An 18,453-nucleotide genomic window follows, 5' to 3' on the forward strand; every position below is an offset into this window, starting at 1 on the left:
GCCACCTAGAGGGGAAACAGACACTCAACGGCTGAGTGAGCTGCTTCAGTCATCGTTTGTTGAGAATAATTTAGAGTTTCATAGGGATAAACCTGTATGTGTGGTTTTATAGATAATGAGTGTCAGCAAAGATAATTTGTGGTTGTTTCCGACACCAAATACTCTTCATACTGTTGTAACGTTTTTCTACAGTTCAGAGGTACAAATCTAAAATGCCTTCTTCTTTTTGTCATATTAAAATGATGAGACTGAGAGGCAGGGAAAAGCTTTGAGAAACTGTTTTTTTTTAAATGATATTATCTTATGTGTGCATGAAAACATGTTAACTTTTGTTGTTCCTTCTGTTGACTCAACACTGCATCAGATATCAAACAGCAGTGTCCCAACAGGTTTTCAGCTCACGATCTGGGATTTATACATCAAATAGCAATGAGTTGATTGTCAAGTACATTAGTTTTTAATAGACTGTTGGTGGACAGTCAGAGGCTTCATTTAAAGTTGATATTAAGTAGGTAAAATGATTGGTAATGTTCAAATCAAATCAGGATTATAGGGAGACATGAAACAATTTTAAATGTACAAAGACAAAGACTGTCAACTTATTATCTACATGTGTTAAATATACGTTACTGACTCAGATTAATAAATGGTTTTGTTATTATTTCAATGTTTCTCTTTATTTTAACTCTTTTAGATTCAAAATCAGAATCCAGTGTGAGTTAATTCTGGAAACTGTGAACATTTATAACCAGGAACAGTGTAACACATAAACAGATACAACAGCACACACACGATCAAAAGTAAAAGTTTGAAGTCCTCATCCACTGTCTCTCCACCATATTCAGACTGTAGAGGGCGTCAGTGTCTGCAGGACTGTAAGGGGTTTTCCAAAATAAAATCCACGTCAGAGCATCTGACGAGCTTCTGTCCCTCAGCTTCATGTCCAGAGGGTTAATACCTATTTAAAAAAAACGATTTCTGTTAAATACAAAACAAAGAATCATATGCGTGTTGTTGTTTGTGTGTATGAGAACGCGCACTTGTCCTCACCTGTAGTAGTTGGGTTTGAAGGGTCCGTGTTTGCTGATGCCCAGGTACTTGGCCTGCTCATCAGTCAGCTCTGTGAGGTGAGCGTCAAACGTCGGCAGGTGAAGACTGGCCACAAATTCATCTGAAATTATAAACACGCAGGGTTTTTATCATTCCTGAATGTGAAGATATGAAAAACAAGAAAGGTAGTACTTGTTTTAGGACTTGCCCATCTTCTTGGGCAGCAGGTAGACGTCCTGTTTGTATCGTCCCTCTGGAGCGCTGTACAGCTCTATGAGAGCCAGGGCCTGCACAGTGAAAGTTTACACAACTACAGGTGACTACAGAGCTGCAGACACTTACTCTGGAATACATTTAGAAGAGGACAAAACAATTGAGGCTTCCAGTATTTTGCTGAAAAGTAAATAACATAAAACATGTTATCATACCTGAGTTGTTGCGGTGATGGAGAGGACAAACGTGGGCACTGTGGAGCAGCTCAGATTCAACAAACGGCCCTGGGAGAAACATTTGAAAACTCTCAAAAACTGAAATGACATGCTGTAAAGTGACAGCAGCCACTGATGATAACCTTGATGATAAGATAAGTCTTCTGCAATGTCTCTCAAATAATTATACAGAATAGTCCTCAAGTATCCCTCTGTCTCTACTGCTGCTCTCCTGATCCATTAAGAAGTACATGACGACGATCAGGTAAATCTGCTCCTGCTGCTAAAACTCATCAGCATTAAGCTGTTCATGTTTCAGCTAGGATCACATGTGCATGAGTAGAGCTGCAGGGCCGCACTGGAAAACACTGCTATGAAACTGCTTTGAGAACTCAATTCTGACAAAGACAGCATGCTGAGGCCTTTATATGTTTACCTCTTGTGCATATGAATTTTTTCAGTACATGGCAACATGGTGACTCTTAACGGCAAACGAGACTAAAGATCGTGAACAAATAAATACAGAAATTTACAACGTACAACATTTGTCACTTACCAACTTTTGCTAAAGTCTATAAAGTTAACCAGCCACCACTTGCTAAGAAATATGTACAATTTTTTAACTCAGGGAATGTAAAAGTTTAGTTGGTTTGGGGTTGAAGTGCAGCACTTGTTCTTCTTTCTAACTTCACACACTTTTTATTCAGACATTTCTCTTGCACTTTAACCACCTCTGTTTCTTTAGCATGAGCATTTCAACATAAGATACCTGCATGAATGGGGTTGTGCTCTAATGTGTCCGTTAGACGTCAGTTAAGGCTAAACTTTAGCTAGCCAGTTAGTTAAACGTTGATAACAGAAAATGACAAGCTCCTTGTAACGTTAACATAATTTAAATAAACTAGGAGAGTCACAAGCAGCTTTGGTAAGTATAGTAATGTAGAAAAGGCTTCACGAGTATAATCTTTCTCAGTTTTTATAATAAACAGATATTTGATTCTAAGGAGGTAGCTTGGCTGTGGTTAATGCTGGGAGAAGTGAGATATGTAAGGTAAGTAAAGGGATAAAAAACAAAATGCTCTTCCAGGTAGAATATATCAACCTAACGGTAAGCATTCAAAATGAAATGATTTAAATCAATATTTCAGGTCAAGTGATTCTTGTTTAATAACCAGGATAATGTGCACTGACCTCAGCTCCGAGCTCACTGTGGGGGCTGTATTTCACAATAAATAGGTTCCTGTACGTTATCCCTTGGTGCTGGTGTCTAATAACAATAATAATAATAACTATAATAAGAGTATCATCACCTCAGCCAGCAGGACGATTCTTCTGCCTTCGGGCCAGATAACATGGTCCACCTGAGGCCTCACACGCTCCCATCTCAGCTCTGCAGTCCGCAGACTCGCCTGAGCAGCAAGAGTCTATATTTTACACACACACACACACACACACACACACACACATACATAAAAACATGCATAAACACACACACACAGTCTACGTTCATACCAAATCTATCTCAGTGCTGGAGTGTCCCATGTTGCAGACTATGCAGCCATTCTTCATTCTGTCCAGATGTTCCCTCCCCACCACGTTTTTATTGCCTGCAGAGAAACAGAGATGAAGTAAAACGCAGTATTGACAACAGTATTGATATCTTTAATAAGAGCTAATATTATTTAGCGGCTACCTGTGCAGGTGATGACCATGTCTACCTGTCTGACCACTTCACTCAGTTTAATCACTCTGAAGCCATCCATGCTGAGAGGAGGAGAGTAAAAGGAGGGGGTAGTTTCACCTTTTACAATATTTCATGACGTTTTTGAAACACACTTCACATCTGTGCTGATAAAAGCTTCTTCCATTCATACCAGGCCTGAAGGGCACAAATGGGATCCACTTCGGTGACGTATACGACAGCACCCAGCGCTTTCAGGGCAGCACAGCAACCTTTGCCAACCTACAAGGAGAAAGGAAAGAGGTTGGTAGAGTTGCGTAAATGTAATACGTGCACTGTAACACTGGCAACATTCATGTTTTTACTGACCTCACCATATCCGCACACCACCACCTGTTTTCCTCCAAACATGACGTCAGTGGTTCGCTTCAACCTGAAGGAAGAGTTCAACACAGTCAGGCTGTTTCTCAGTACTATACCAGTGGATTTTTAACAGGATGCATTACCCGTCCAGTACGGACTCCTTGCAGCAGTAAAGGTTGTCAAATTTCTGCTTGGTCACCGAGTCATTTACGTTCATGGCTGGGACACACAGCCTGCCTGCCTTTGACAGCTGGTACAACCTGAAAAGCAGGCGGAGACACAGGAGTGAGCTGGAGAATGAACTTTGTAAAATTGTAGGAACATTATTCAAGTTTTGTTTTTTTTTTAGAGTGAAACTAACCGATAGATGCCTGTAACACTTTCCTCCACGATGCCTTTGAGCTTCTTGAACAGGCTCGGGTGCTTCTTGTAGATCCAGTGGGTCAGGTCGCCTCCGTCGTCTAGAATCTGACAAGAGTGAAACAAACAAGCTGAACTCTCCATCAATGCAACCTTTCTAACGCTGGTTGTTAAACACACTCATTAAAGGCACAGTTCACCCAAACACAAAGTAAAACCTAAACATATATATCCAGTTCCTTTGTGGTGCGCTGACCTTTGGAGATACAGGCTGTAGTTCAGCTCAGCGTGGTGCCAAAAAGTTACGTTTGAAAAAATGAACAAGATATTTTTTCACATGCAATTACTTGTTTACTCAGAAATCCACATATCTTAAAATGAACAGTGTCAGTATTGTGTTTAAAAGCGTCACTTTCAGAAAAAAACTATATTTTTGAATTTAGCAAATGTTATTTTCCTGGATGTCACATAATATTTGCACTGTAGAGAATTAAAATGTCACATTTTTTGTCTAATATGCACTTACGAAGTGTATGACATATTTGTAGTCATATTACAAAGACAAAAAATGTTTTGTACACAACTAGTGTTACTTGAGAACCTTTTTAGAAGCACCACTGGTCAAATGCCACCAAATTTCATTTTACTGGTTTGAACTACAGTATATACCTTCAAAATGTGCCCAAACAATCTTAAAATGAATCCTGAGAACGGCCCTTTCTTTGCTTTCATGCCACATCCCCACATCCAGAACATCTCACAGTACCATGTTGGGCTGCCAGGTCTCGGCACCGATACATCGGTCAATGCACCACCAGAAGTCGTCCTCTGACTCTCCTCTCCACGCGAACACCGAGGTGCCTGAGGTTAAAGGGCAGGCGACGTCATTTAAAAGCGAACGTAAGGAAACACAGAAACCAGATGAGTCCGGTTCAGACGGTCGTACCTCCCTCAGCCAGACCAGCAGCCACGGCGTTCTGGGTGGAGAAGATGTTGCAGGCCGCCCAGCGACACTGAGCCCCCAACACAGACAGAGTCTCAATCAACACCTGCAGGAGACAGCGAACACACACAGTCAACACAACACATTTTTACACTTTATAACATTATAATTCTATTATTATATATATTATCTCTAATGCAGATAAGAGAAGAATGATGCAATATGGAAAATGTGAAAATGACCATTATTTCTTTTAAATAATCAGTGTGTTGAACTGACCGCCGTCTGTGCAGTAATGTGTGTGCAGCCCACCACTTTGGCTCCAGCCAGAGGTTTCTCCCCACCTGCTCTTTTCCTCAAGACCATCAGTGCTGGCATTTCTAAATATCACACACAGTGGCCGAGTCACATTCAGTTTGAGGACAGACATCATGGATGTGCACGTTTGTTTATTCATGGCTTAATATTCTCATTTTATCTCTTCTTCTTGTGTGATACTTTACTTTTCTGGTGAGTCTTCTTGGATGTGTGCTATATAAATGTCATTTTCACTTGTGAAGACATGAACAGTGGTTTGGCGACTCCTTGTCTTTACCTTGCTGTGCGATTTCTATTTCTCTGCGTCCAAAATCGGCTTGTTTGATATTTTTGACGCAGAAGTCAGAAAGGCCCTTGGAGGTCTTCTGAAGCTTGACCCTGGGAGAAGACTCATCCTCGGAGCTGTCACTGCACACTGCAACACAGAAATTAGGCATTTTATACAAAAAACGATCAGCTAGTATAATAGTGTAGTAGTATAATGGAGTAATACAGAGACACGTGATTTGTTGGACAGCCTGAAAGTTATGAATAGGCTCTGGTTTTTCTGCCTTAATTGCTGTTTCTAATACAGTGTTTGGAGTCAGACTCTAGCGAGGTGAGTCTTTTCTCTGAGTCTTTGAAGTCTGTGTGAACTGTGGCGGTGATTGACACATTTGAGAAAGGCTTACAGAGCTGATTGGGACCAAATTAAAGGGACTTAATTCTTCAGAGGACTTTTCCTTTTAATTAAGGTTTAGCTGAAGCAGAAAGCACCGAGGCTAATCCTCGGGGGCCTGTAGTTCTCGTGCCGCTGGGATCAGAACTAGCTCGGTCTATGTATCAAGGACATGTGATCAGATTTTAAGAGTGTATGTGTGTTTTCGTGTTTCCATACCTGAACTGTAGCTGTCTGTAGATGATTGTGAGATGGAACGAGACAGAGAGCGACGAACAGCCTTGGTGGGACGTTTGTTGAACTCTTGCTTCTGGTCAGTGAATTGTATTTGCTGTGGAGCCAAAAAAGAGACACGAACAGACAAAATAAACAGAGTCGGAGAGAAAAAACTACCAATTATATCAGTTGTTGCTTCACCAAAGGTCACAAGCATAAAGTCTCAGACCTGATGTAGTCAGAACAGCCAAAATTGCACCCTTCACAGCAGATTTTCTGGTAAACTACCACCTCTCTGCTCACAGCCTGTCGCCATCACAGATCTCGTCTCTTCTCCTGACTCATCCCTGTGTCTGTTGCTGTCTCACCATCCAGTGTGGTTGTTTGAAGGCTGGGCTGCTGCCACAAGAATCCCACTTGTCCATGTCTGCTCCCTGGCTGCTCGCCTGACTCTGCCTGCCTGAGTTTCAAGTCCAGCTCCAGAAAAACAACAAAAAAACAACAACTGCAAGCTTAACTGAGGGCTTATCCCCTCCTCATACAATCCTGCTTTATTGTGTTTTTTTTCCTGCTTTTGTTCTTTTTCTTACGCATGTACACACCCACCAACACAGACACACCCCCACACTGACCCCACCTCCAAACAATAAACATATGCATGGAGTGTTTGGTAGCTGTAGGGCCGCAGGTTTGATGGGATCATTCAGAAAGGATTTGCATATGGAACTACATTATTATGTCGGACTCTTATATAAGTCATTTAGTTAAAGGGGCACTCCCCCAGTTTTACACATAAAGGTCAGTTTACTCACAGGGAGCACTGCCCAGTTGGTGAAAACAGACAGGAGGATAGAAAATAACCCAGATGATGTCGTGGTGACATCATCCGGGTTATCTCGACTTACAAATCTTTAACACAAAGCTTTAATTACAAACTGGCCGGTCAGGTCTAACAAAAGCATTCTGGGAAATGTAGGATCCAGTTTTTTTGGAGCTTGACCCACACAAGGGACTAAAAGTCAGGGTGTCTCAGTACAGATTTTGACCTTTTTGTCTGTCATCACGAGTCCAGATGAAAATTCTTAGAATACAAATGGATTCAAGGTTGGGGGGGGGGGGGGGGGGGGGGTATATATATATATGTATAATGATAACAAGGTGACCCTGTTCCAATATCAACAAGGTGTGAATTAAATTTCACATTCAGTACCAAGTCCTTTAGTGGATGTTCATCACACAAGTCAAACGGTCAATCTGACATTTTCAGGTATTTCAGAAAAAAATCTTGCAGCAATTTAATTCTGTAAACGCTTTGCAGTGTAAATTTAGACAACAAATTACGTAACAAGTATATTAGAATCACAGTATAATAGAAAAATGACTGCTTGATAATGAAGAATATCTCAGTCCAACTGTATGGCAACAGCTCCCAAAGTAAATAAATAATAGTAATAAGTAGTTTGCGCGTGAAAGTCTCCATATTTAACTGACAAGTCTCCGACTCATAACCAATGACATTCATTGCAGTTGAATTGGGGATTAAGAGAGGCGTCTTTCATGTGATGCTGCTTATCAAACCCTCGTTAGGAGCAATTAAACCTGAGATGCTCTGTGGGGGTTTCTCAGCACTTTCCTCTGACTTTAGTTCCATTTTTCTTTTCCTATTATTTGACATCACAAAGGGGTGTGATCTCTGTGCCCTCATTTCCTGTCAGCTACACACTGCACGCCATGTAAAAAGGCAACATTTAAACAAAAAAAAAAAACACTACAAAAGTCGTTGTCATTTGTACTGTCTGTTGTGTCATTGTTCACTTTGACACTTTTGTCAGCTCACTTACTTTTGACCAGCTGAGGTCCACAGAAATAAAATAAAAAGTAAAATCTGTCATCAATCCCAATTATATCATTTTTAGAGCAGCTCCACTTTATCATGCCAATTGTGTTTTTATGTCTTTTAACATATTTCACAATCCTCCTGATTTAAAACATGCAGGAGCCCAACATGCTCCACTTTGATTGCCTGATAAAGGTTTCAAGTCATTTTCTTTCACGTAAAATAAAAAAGTTGATCCACTTTGCTGACCTGGTTGATAGAATCTGAACATAATAAAGCCAGAAGTTCAGACAAACCAATGAAAAATAAAACAACATTTTCAAGCACAAGTGCCTGTTCAAAGACAGACAAATTTAACTCTATTGTCTCTATTGTTATGTTAACTTGAAGACATAATGTATAACATATCTTTTGAATACAGCTAGCACTCACTCGAGCAGCTTCTTAATCTTTAACACAAAGCTGTGACTTAGAGCAGAGTGAAGGTTAACTTAATGATCGCAAACCCGTCATTTATAAGTTTGAATGCCAGTCGGCTACTGTGAAAGTGCAATGAAAACAATGATTATTTTAATTAAAGTGGCTGTGGGTCGTAATGTGTCCTTGGGAAACTTGCATCCAGAAAAAGCCTGAATTTCTACTTTAAAATAATCCCTGCCCTTAGAATCAGAAAATTCACAGTTGTAGTGGTTTGTAGTGGGTAAAAGGGTAAAAAGGGTATGTTTATTCAAGTACTCCTATTAAAACAACTTGCTTAATCATTAATAATATTCAGATCCTTTACTAGTAAAAGTACTAATACCACACTTTAAAAATACTCTGTTACAAGTAAAAATGATGCATGAAAAATGTTACTTAAGTAAAAGTATGTAAGTATAATCAGAAAATGTACTTAAAGTATCAAAAGTAAAAGTACTCAATGCAGTTACACTGTTATATCATTAGGTCAATACTGATGCATTAATGTCTAAGCAGCATTTTATTGTTGTAGTTTGATTGATAGTAGGATTGTTAGAGACACTTTCACAGTGTTTGTTTTGTCCAAACAATAGTCCAAACCTCGATAATAAATCTAAATTATTAAATAATTACAAGGAAAAGCAGAAAATCCTCACATTTGAGAAGCTGGAACCATGAAATGTTTTTTGCATTTTTACATGAAAAATCTAACAATTATCAAAATAGCTTCCATTAACATTTTCTGCTTGTATATATTGTTCGGTACAGTAGTTTAATTTATAACAAACGTCAAATTTTATAAGCCCTTCATATGTTTTGTTTGCAAAAATGTGTTTAGTCGTTAAAGCTGTCAAATATAAAGTACAATATTTCCTCTGAAATGTAGTGGAAGTAGCATGAAAAGAAAATAATTAATGTAAAGTACAAGTACCTCAAATTTGTACTTAAGTACAGTACTTGTACAGTAAATGTACTTAGTTACATTCCACCACTTCTTCTATCTAATTCAATATGAAGATCTGACTCACTGCCCTCCCATAAAGAGAGAAACAGTGCTTCCAAAGCCAAAGCAGTGATACCTTGATGCAGATGGACTGCACTGCCTCCTGGTCCTTGGCTTTAGATAAGTTCACTAGACTGTACACTTTCTTCATGCTGGCAGAGCTCTCCCACACTGACCACAGTAACTCTGCGGAGCTGCAGGCTGACGCTGTTGAACTAATCATTAGAGAGTTCGCAGAGTGACGCTTTACGCCTCGCCCTCGCCCAGCAGGCCCAGGTGACAGGTGGAGAGAAGAAAGTGGAAATGAATGGAGTCTTTGTGAGGCTTAGAGAGGAGGACTCTGGGAAAATATATACGAATAGGTTAGAGATGAAGAGAAGAAAGAGAGTTGTGAGGAAGGAGAAGCTCAGTCAAGTGTTACTTGAGGCCACAGATGAATGTGAGTATGTACAATAAAGTGCACTCTGCTCTCGGGGTATACATTAAATAGACAGCATACATACATGAACATACATTCATGACATTATCTGTTAGTGAGAAAGAGAAAGAAGAGCGCAGCTACAGCGATAGAAGAACCAGCAGAGTGAAAAAACATGAGCTTTATAGTTGCATTCAGGGACACAGAAGGCAGCTTAGATTTCTTCAAGTAAATCGAACAATAGAGCCAGACTTAACTGTACACTGTCATTGTTTTCTGTCCACTAAATGACCAAAGCAGCTCTGCAGTGTTACTGAAAGTCTCTTAAAGGGGCACTCCACATGCTAATCATGTTTACCTGTCATGTCACAGCCTCTAAAAACAGTTATGTAATGTCTTCTGTGACTCTGGAGGAGTTTTCTAAAGTCAGAGTTGATCTTGGAAAGTCAAATTTAAAATGGAAAGTCTGTGTTACAAACAGGGGGCATGGAGTTTTTACGACGTGGAATTTTACCAGCTAGGAAGGGTCTAATAAAAGATGCTATCCAGCTGCATTATGGGAAATGTAGGATTCAGTGTTTTTGCAGCTTGACTCTTCCCATTTTTTAAATATTTCCCTTACAAGTCCCCTAACATACATGGACATACAATAATAAATGATTGGAGCACCCGTTTAAAATAGTACTCAATACCTGGCGCCTGCATTACCCACAATGCAATGGAGGTTCGGTGTCTAATGTAGCCTCGAGCCTCTGGCCTCAAGCAGAGATGAGGAGCGGGCTACAGAGGTCTGGTAAACTCACTTCTTTCTAACTCTTCACCCCCAGTTTCTTTTTAATTTTCAAACCTGTAGTTTTCAGCTCCAACTGACTCATGTGACATCACTTGAGGCCATTTATCTTCTCTTGAAGACACGTAAACAGACTTTGATGTGTAAAATCGCTGCACTTCTCCTTTAAAGAGACAAAATGAGTGTGTGTGTGTGTACTTGTGCAGCTATCTTGGTGAGAACTAATTTGAGTTTTAGACCTTGGGAGTGAGGGCATTTTTGGAAAGTGAGGACATTTTGGCCTGTCCTCACTTTCGGACAGGTCTTCAAAGGGCTGTTTGAGGGTTCAAAAATGGTTTTAAGGTTCAAGTTAGAATTGGTTTTGGCATTTAGTTGTGATGGTTAGGGTTAGGGTAAGGGGCTAGGGAATGCATTATGTCCGTGAGGGTCCTCACAAAGTATAGAAGTACAAGGTTGTGTGTGTGTGTGTGTGTGTGTGTGTGTGTGTGTGAGTAGGTTCTGGTCAAACATTCATAGAGGCCTGCACATTGCAACTAAAATCATTAACAGCCTGAGTATATGCAGATTCACGCTCCCTATGGAGTACGCTTACAGATACACGTATTGATATATAATGTCTTGATGTAGACAGGCCTGGTCAGGAAATGAAGCACCATGTCACCTTACTCACCATGTCAGTCTTCAGAGCTTCAGTCACCAGCTCTCCTGTCTCAGCCTCCGCCCCGCCTCGGTCCCGACCCTGCGGTGTCCACCTGCTCTCTGCTGCCTTCAGCATCTGCAGCAGGTTCGGGCTGCATTTTACTGACTGATCTTTGGTGCTTTCCTCTCTGGTAGCAGACGCATCCTCCCCTGCGTCTTCATTCAGCACAGTTCTGTCCTCCTTTTGTGGTTCGGGATACTTATCAGATAGTGGCCGGTCCTCCCAGGAGGAGGCTCCTGTCTGGTCCTTTTCCTCTGCCATGAGTCCACCGGCAGCCGGGAATAAAATGACTTGGATTCCTGCTCAGGTGATCTGACAGCAGGCCAGGTGACGGCTCAGTCATTCCCTGCCCACATACATGTAGTATTTCCTCCTGCAAGTCTGTTTACTCTAAACAGCAGCAGTCCATGGGTAACTTTGACTAAATGTAAAGTAGATAATTAGTCCTGGATGCAGTGTGGACATGGTAAACACAGATGTAGGTGCTGCTTTTTGACACGGAGGGAAATGTATCCTGTAAATGTAGAAATGTAACTCACTTCTACCAAAGTGCCACGTAGGTAGATGTCAACATATGCCCTCATACACGTCTTTTTTAATAAAAGGCCTCCTGTTTATGTTAAAAAGAAGCATTTATACTTAAGACCTCAGGCGTTTAGACTGGCAGAGCCACTTTTGTGTTGTCTTTGATAACATTGGCTCAAATCACAATGAGCACAGAGACATGAGTGCAACGCAAACAGAGGGTTACATAATAAACAAACAGGCACGGTTATGTGTTTACATTAAACCTCAGCAGCAGCGATGGTGGCCCCACTGTGACCGACCACCTCCCTCTACATGTCCACTGCCAGGCTGAGAGACGAGAGGCCCGGGGAGAGATGAACAAAAATGATTTACCCACTGATGTCCAAGTGTGTCAAAGAGGCATTTAAAATATATCATTTTTGAAGTTGATATGGTTTTATACAGGTTTATATAAGGGTATGGTAAAAAAAAATTAAAGGAGGTCTTAAAACAATTGTCAGGTTGCCATAGGAACACAAATGGTTTTTGCCCCCCATCACCCCCATTACATTAAAATCTCTATAGGACGGAAGCTTTTAAAGGCCAGTATGATTACAGCAAGCAAAACCTGTTTCAGTGTCCATATGGGCACCTGACTATTGTTTTAAGACAGACATAAAAACTGTGCACCTAAATTTAGGTTGTTAGTGAAGTCAAGGTTTTAGTTTAGGTTAAGTTTCATGAGGTGGATCGGGGTGAAGGTCGGAGAGACACTTCGGTCTCTGCCTGTAACTGTGGCGAGAGCCATTATAACACTTATATTTGTTGTTTTAATTAAGAAATCATTCAAAATTTTGTGTCGTGATTGTCTGTCTGTTCAATTCTTGTGCAGCTTGCAGTAAAAACATGCAGCGATCACACACAGAAGGTCACATTTTGAACATACACATCTCAAATGTTTCACAATGCATGTTGCAACAGCAAAAACTGGACGTAGTTTAAGTTTTCAGGTGCAGGAGTATCAACGGGAGACACGCTTTTTGTTCCACTAGAGGGCGTAACAGTCCCACAGCTGCCCAGAGGAGTTTTCCCACAGCTGAGACAGAGAAACCTTTTGTTTTTCTGTCTCTGTCTCTGTTTCCTCGGTGTGAAGACAGTGGGATGATTCCAGTTTGATTCTTTCTGTTCTGTTTCTGTGTCTGACAGGAACCAGGAGAGGTTTATGACACTCAGAGGAAGGAGCAACAGGAGCATCCAGTCCTCCCTCTCTCTCTCTCTGTTCCTCATTTCTATTCAGAGCAGGAATTTCAGACAGGGGTGTTAAATTGGGAAGGGTATAACAATGTCCCTGTCAGTGGCCACTGAGGTGTTTACTATGGGACCCTTTAAACTTTTAATTAGTTTTTGTGGTTAGGTAACAACGTTTAGGATAATATTAAAGACAACTGTTATTTTTCACAGTCACAGTTTCTGATGTGGAGAGAACAGATATACAAGCACCTAAAATAGTCTCTGCGCCACCTGACTTGCATGTGTTTTGACTCAGAAGCCAGAGAAGCACCCAAAGAAAGAACATGCTTATGTGGAAGTGGAAGTAATATGTGTTCTTAAAAACGGGATCATTGCTCACTTTGCTGTGAAGCATCTTTATTCTTGTTTTGTGTCAGTCACAAAAGGAAAGAAATAGCATAGCTTGTGTGCTTAGATAATTAATACTCATACAACAAATACATGATCGTATTTGAATACTGCAAAGTATTTCTACTTTTCAGACATGCTGCTCTGGGTTTTGGGGCTTTTCCCTGTTTCTTCCGGTGAACACGCTACTGCAGTACTGCAATTAAAAAAAAAGATGTGGTGCAGTGCGTAGTTCCTCCCACCAGGCAGCAGCCCTGCAGGAATCGGGCAAAGGTTGTGACGCCCAGCTAAAACCTGATGTGATGGTGGAGCCTATGATTCTTGGCTCCAGTTTAATTCTGAGCACAAACTGACACCAAACTAAATGTCCTGTCATTATCTCTTTTATTTACAGAAAACATGTATTAATACATGAAGACAAAGGGGAAGATATGGACAAATATCACATTTGGGCTCATTTCACAACAACATGGATTACAGATGTCATTAGCTTAATATGATAATATGAGTAAATCTACCCAGAGAGGAAACATGCATGCACACACGCGCACGCACGCACGCACACACACACCAGTTTACAGCTGCTAATACTCTTTTATTAAGACTGATTTTTCAGTTTGGCTGATTTTTCCTGTTTCACAGCTCAATGTCGGCTCTAACACTTTACGCAATAACATGTCAATAATACAGTGTATTTTCCTATAATATATTATCTTCTTCTTATACTAGACTTGTTATTTTATTCTAGATTAAAAGTCACTGTTTTGGTCACAAAACCATCACATTTATCACAATTTTACTGTTGGGGTAAAAACAGGTTGCATATCAAAGAACATACTGCACAAGCTGATTGTAGAAGGAGCAAAGAGGAAAACATCCTGTCAAAGTAAAACCCCAACTTACACCTAGTCAAATGTACTTTTTCACAATAAAGTGCATTCTAACCCGAATGCACTGTCTTGAGAATTATGATACAATGCCATGTATTTTTAAAACCATTAAAAGCTAAGTGTGTGGTACAATTACAAATGTAAAACACAGTTTAATTTTCAATGGCAGTGGCAATAAGTTCTACCATTGAAAAATAAATCAAGTAAGTGCACAATAAGAACTCACCTAGTCTACATTTTAACAATATGTTCAATATTTGTGTCATCTCAGTTGACAAGACTTGTCACATTATTTTGACTCCATCACAACCATGAGTCAGTATTTTCATCGTGCCGTGCGTATGTTCTTGTACTGGCACAGAAGCAGGTGCTTGAAGGTGTTTTTGAAGGTGGCGTTGCAGAGGGCGTAGCAGGCCGGGTTGATGGTGCTGTTGATGTAGCAGAGCCAGTAGCCGATGGTCCAGAGGGAGTTTGGGATGCAGATGGAACAGAAGGTGTTGATCAGGACCATCACGTTGTACGGTGTCCATGTGGCCACAAAAGCAACCAGGATGGCCATGATGGTGCGCGTCACCTTCTTCTCCCTGGAAGAAATGCCCTTCCTTTTCCACTTTGCCACCGCGTTCTGCTTTGTTACCTGGAAAAGAAGGAATCATTCCTCGGTATCATTCAGCTGTAAACACAACCTTTATCACCTTTTAAAGTTATTATGGATAACTTGTTAGCAAACTGTTATTTACATGTCCAGCAGACATGGAGAAACATTAGCTTTCATTTTGAGTCGTGTTTCTGGTTAAGTCTTGTTAATATATTAAAGACTAAGAGTCTACAGCCACGCTAGAGGCTCCATGAGCCTGCACTAACATCAGCATGCTAACATGTTCACAATGACAATGTTAACATGCTGAAGTTTAGAAGGCATTATGTTCACCATCTTAGTGTAGCGTGTTAGCTTGCTAATGTTTGTTAATTTGCACTAAACACAAAGTACACTTGAGGCTGATGGGAATCTTAGAATTAGTTTTGCAGATATTTAAATAAAAGAGAGTTGGAAAACATTTAAATTAAATGTATTTATCATTTTTTGACCTGTTGATGGCGCTATTTTGAATGTTAAGGGATCTTTTCCCGAGGGGAACATGAATGTCTAAGCCAAATTGTATAACAATCCATCCACTAGTTGTTGAGACATTTCATTCAAAACCCCAAATGTCAACCTCATGGTGGCGCTAGAGGAAAAGTCAGAGGATCACTGAAGTCATTGGGCTTCATCCTCAAGTAACAATAAATGTCTGTACAAAACTTCACTGCAATCCATCCAATAACTGAGACATTTCAGTCTGGACCAAATTGGTGGACTGACTGACTGATGGCTGAGTTTTAGCATGGCTAAAAATATTAACAGCTGTAAATTTGGTCAAATTTGTGATTGATAATTTGTGTTTTTTTTCTGAATCACACAAGCTTTTACACAGTAATCAAATTCACCTTAAACAGTGTCCTTGTGACCAAACTTTGTCTGTCAGCGGCTGAGTTCTCCGGGGAAGGCGGTTGCGTTTGATTGGTCTTTTTCCCACCATCTGAGCCTTTCTGTGATGACGCTGGGGCAGCAGTGTCTTTAGATGTTGAAGCGTGGATGCTGTCCGCCGTGGAGTCCACCTGCTCGGTTCTTTCCTCCGTGCAGGGCCAGCTTCCGTTCTGCTGCTGCTCCTTCTCCTTCTCATCTCCAGCCTCCTCCTTAGCTTCTCTTGTTGTGATGCAGTTGTTCTGGCTCTGACATCCATCCTCCTGGCTGTGATAGGGGCCTTCTCCCAGACTGGTACCTGACGTCTTCCTGCTGTCCCTCCTCATGCGGCTGCGGCTGGCCTTGGAGATGCGCCAATAGAGGTGGATCATGATGGCCACTGGTAGGTAAAAAGCTGCAATGGCTGTCCCAAATGTCACCGCTGGGTTTGAGAAGAACTGGATGTAGCACTCACCTGGCGGCACGGTTCTCCCGCCCACGATGAACTGCCAGAACAAAATGGCTGGAGCCCACAGGACGAAGGACAAGACCCAGGCCGCGGCGATCATCAGGCCCGCCATCTTGGTGCTGCGGCGTGCTGGGTAGCTGAGCGGTTTGGTGACACAGAAGTAACGGTCAAAACTAATGATGAGAAGGTTCATGACTGAGGCGTTGCTGACAACATAATCGACAGCCAACCATAGGTCACACACCACTGCTCCCAAGGGCCAGTAGCCAATCACAATATAGACCGTGTAGAGGTTCATGGAGCAGACGCCAATTATGAGGTCTGCACAGGCCAGGCTGAACAGGAAGTAGTTGTTGACGGTCTGCAGGTTCCTGTTTACCTTTAGAGAAACAACATGGAGCAGGCTGTCAAATGCTAATCTTTTTTTGTGTAATGTGATGTGTGCTTTCTCATTTCTATTAGATTACCACTCGGCACAGGGTTGCACATGCTGTATTCCCATCTCTACGTCTGGGTGTCCAGAGATGGATGCATGAAACACACTCATTAATCACAAATGATCAAAACAAAGAAAGCCCAAACCTTTATAGAGAGCATGACCAGGATGTTTCCAATGACGGTGATCAGACTCAGAGATCCAGCCACCAGGATGATGAGCACAATCTCCACAGTCGTGTACGGGCTTCCAGAGAAGAGGCTGGTGTTAACATCACTGCTGATGTTGGTGGTGTGGGATGAATTCAGAGTCTCCATACTGTTTGGATATCCCTCTCAGAGATGCTTCAGGCTGGAATCATGTCTGTACAAAACCTGGCAAACACAAACATTATGAAATAGTTAGCCTCTTTGCTCTTTGTTTTGTCTTTTTGTGATGACAGGTCTTTTCTCTGTGTGTGCATTTATCTGTCAGCACAGTTACAGACGCAAAATCGTGCGTAACTTTCAGTGTGTAAACATCTGGCAGGTGTTTGAGTGTTTTTGAGCTTACGGCTTGGCCGAGGTGTGAAGGATGGACAGGTGAGCAAATAAAGGCTGCAGCAGCTGCGTTTCAAAATATACAGCTGTGTCCCACATACTCATATCAGGAATAACACATTGAAACTGGTGTGGAGTTAAAAGTTTTGAAATCTGCACAGTATGTATCTGTAAATCTTATATATATTTTTATACTTGTGTAAATGGTTTCTTTGCTGAGCTCATCACCCGCATCTTAAGTGACCTCATTAATTAATCTGTTTTGTTTGTCTTCTTGCTTTAGTATCACTTTATACCTGTCAAGTGTATTTTTGTTTTTCTGTTTAATATACTGCTAAGTCTGTTTACTTCTTCAGCTTTAATTTCTCTTGTTTGTGTATCTGCTCAGCTTTCTTGATTGTTTTTATATCTTAATGTGTCTGTACTTTCTTATTGTATTACTGTATTGTATTTCTATGTTCAGGACCCCACCCGCATGTGCTTCTAATGGGGATCCTTAAATAAACAATTAAACTGATCAAATCTGACCTGACAGGTGGAACGGGAGCGTCTAACGAGGCCACCTACACCTCTTGAGAGTTCATTTACATTTCCAATTCAACCTTGAAAGTCACAAAATGCCCGTTGAAAGTATCAAATGTGTTGGTGAGAGCAAGTTGTTATCTTGATCCTGCAGCCACAGAGGAGTCATTTCCTAACAACATCTCCTTGACATGGAATAGGTACTGCCTGGTTTGAAAATTGGATTTTCATTTTGGAAGCTACCAAATGTGTGTGCATGGGCGGGTCTGTGTGTGCTTATGTGTTTGCTCTTTGAGACAGATGTCCAAATAAACCTAAACGGAAGCCGCGGTTTTAATGTCGAGGCAGGGCAGATTCTCTGAGGCTAAACGAGGTTGATCTGCAGAACGATGTCTGCTTTCTTAGTGAGAAATTATTCTTCGGCACAGGAACGGCCTGTTCTGTGAGTTATGAAAGATGTTTCGGTGAGTGTACAGACAGGTTTCTACTGGGGCCACCCACGCCACAAATCCAGGCAATAATGGTGTTGTTAGGTGCTTTGGATAAGAGCATCCACTAAACAACATATGACATGCATGCAGGGATAGCTGTTCTTTTGCATTGATAATGGGTTGTGTATTCAAAATGGCCCCAGCCAAGCAAACAGACAGCAAAACACCACAATTAAGGCAAAGCACCATTACAGTTCCTATTATGTTAAAGACCAAGAAACATCAGGAATAGA

The 18,453-nt window shown here is 41.1% G+C and overlaps 2 protein-coding genes across 5 annotated transcripts; both read right to left on the bottom strand.

Annotated features, from left to right (window-relative positions):
• Positions 1–311: 311 nt before the first annotated feature.
• On the bottom strand, positions 312–11,487 carry LOC139287104 (putative adenosylhomocysteinase 3). 4 transcript variants are annotated; one of them, XM_070908085.1, is made up of 17 exons: positions 11,195–11,487; positions 6,021–6,132; positions 5,421–5,558; positions 5,105–5,205; positions 4,829–4,931; positions 4,649–4,743; positions 3,884–3,990; positions 3,666–3,782; positions 3,529–3,592; positions 3,353–3,441; positions 3,172–3,242; positions 2,991–3,085; positions 2,789–2,887; positions 1,479–1,547; positions 1,259–1,337; positions 1,051–1,171; positions 312–958 (listed from the first exon to the last, which is right to left on the bottom strand). In XM_070908085.1, exons 1-17 carry the CDS (start codon positions 11,483–11,485, stop codon positions 952–954), a joined length of 1,758 nt encoding a protein of 585 aa, XP_070764186.1. In that variant the 5' UTR covers positions 11,486–11,487; the 3' UTR covers positions 312–951. The 4 variants fall into 4 exon arrangements, with proteins under 4 accessions (XP_070764186.1, XP_070764187.1, XP_070764189.1 ...); XM_070908086.1 differs by lacking the exon at positions 312–958 and having other exon boundaries at positions 1,047–1,171; XM_070908088.1 differs by lacking the exons at positions 312–958; positions 11,195–11,487 and adding an exon at positions 9,447–9,467 and having other exon boundaries at positions 1,047–1,171.
• Positions 11,488–14,541: 3,054 nt separating this feature from the next.
• Positions 14,542–16,985, bottom strand: LOC139286485 (muscarinic acetylcholine receptor M2-like). Its single transcript, XM_070907292.1, has 3 exons — positions 16,815–16,985; positions 15,748–16,611; positions 14,542–14,896 (listed from the first exon to the last, which is right to left on the bottom strand). The coding sequence occupies exons 1-3, from the start codon at positions 16,983–16,985 to the stop codon at positions 14,585–14,587; spliced, it is 1,347 nt and encodes a 448-aa protein (XP_070763393.1). The 3' UTR covers positions 14,542–14,584.
• Between the last annotated feature and the right edge of the window lie 1,468 nt (positions 16,986–18,453).

This window comes from Enoplosus armatus, chromosome 6, assembly GCF_043641665.1.
Source record: "Enoplosus armatus isolate fEnoArm2 chromosome 6, fEnoArm2.hap1, whole genome shotgun sequence".
NCBI lineage: Eukaryota > Metazoa > Chordata > Actinopteri > Centrarchiformes > Enoplosidae > Enoplosus > Enoplosus armatus.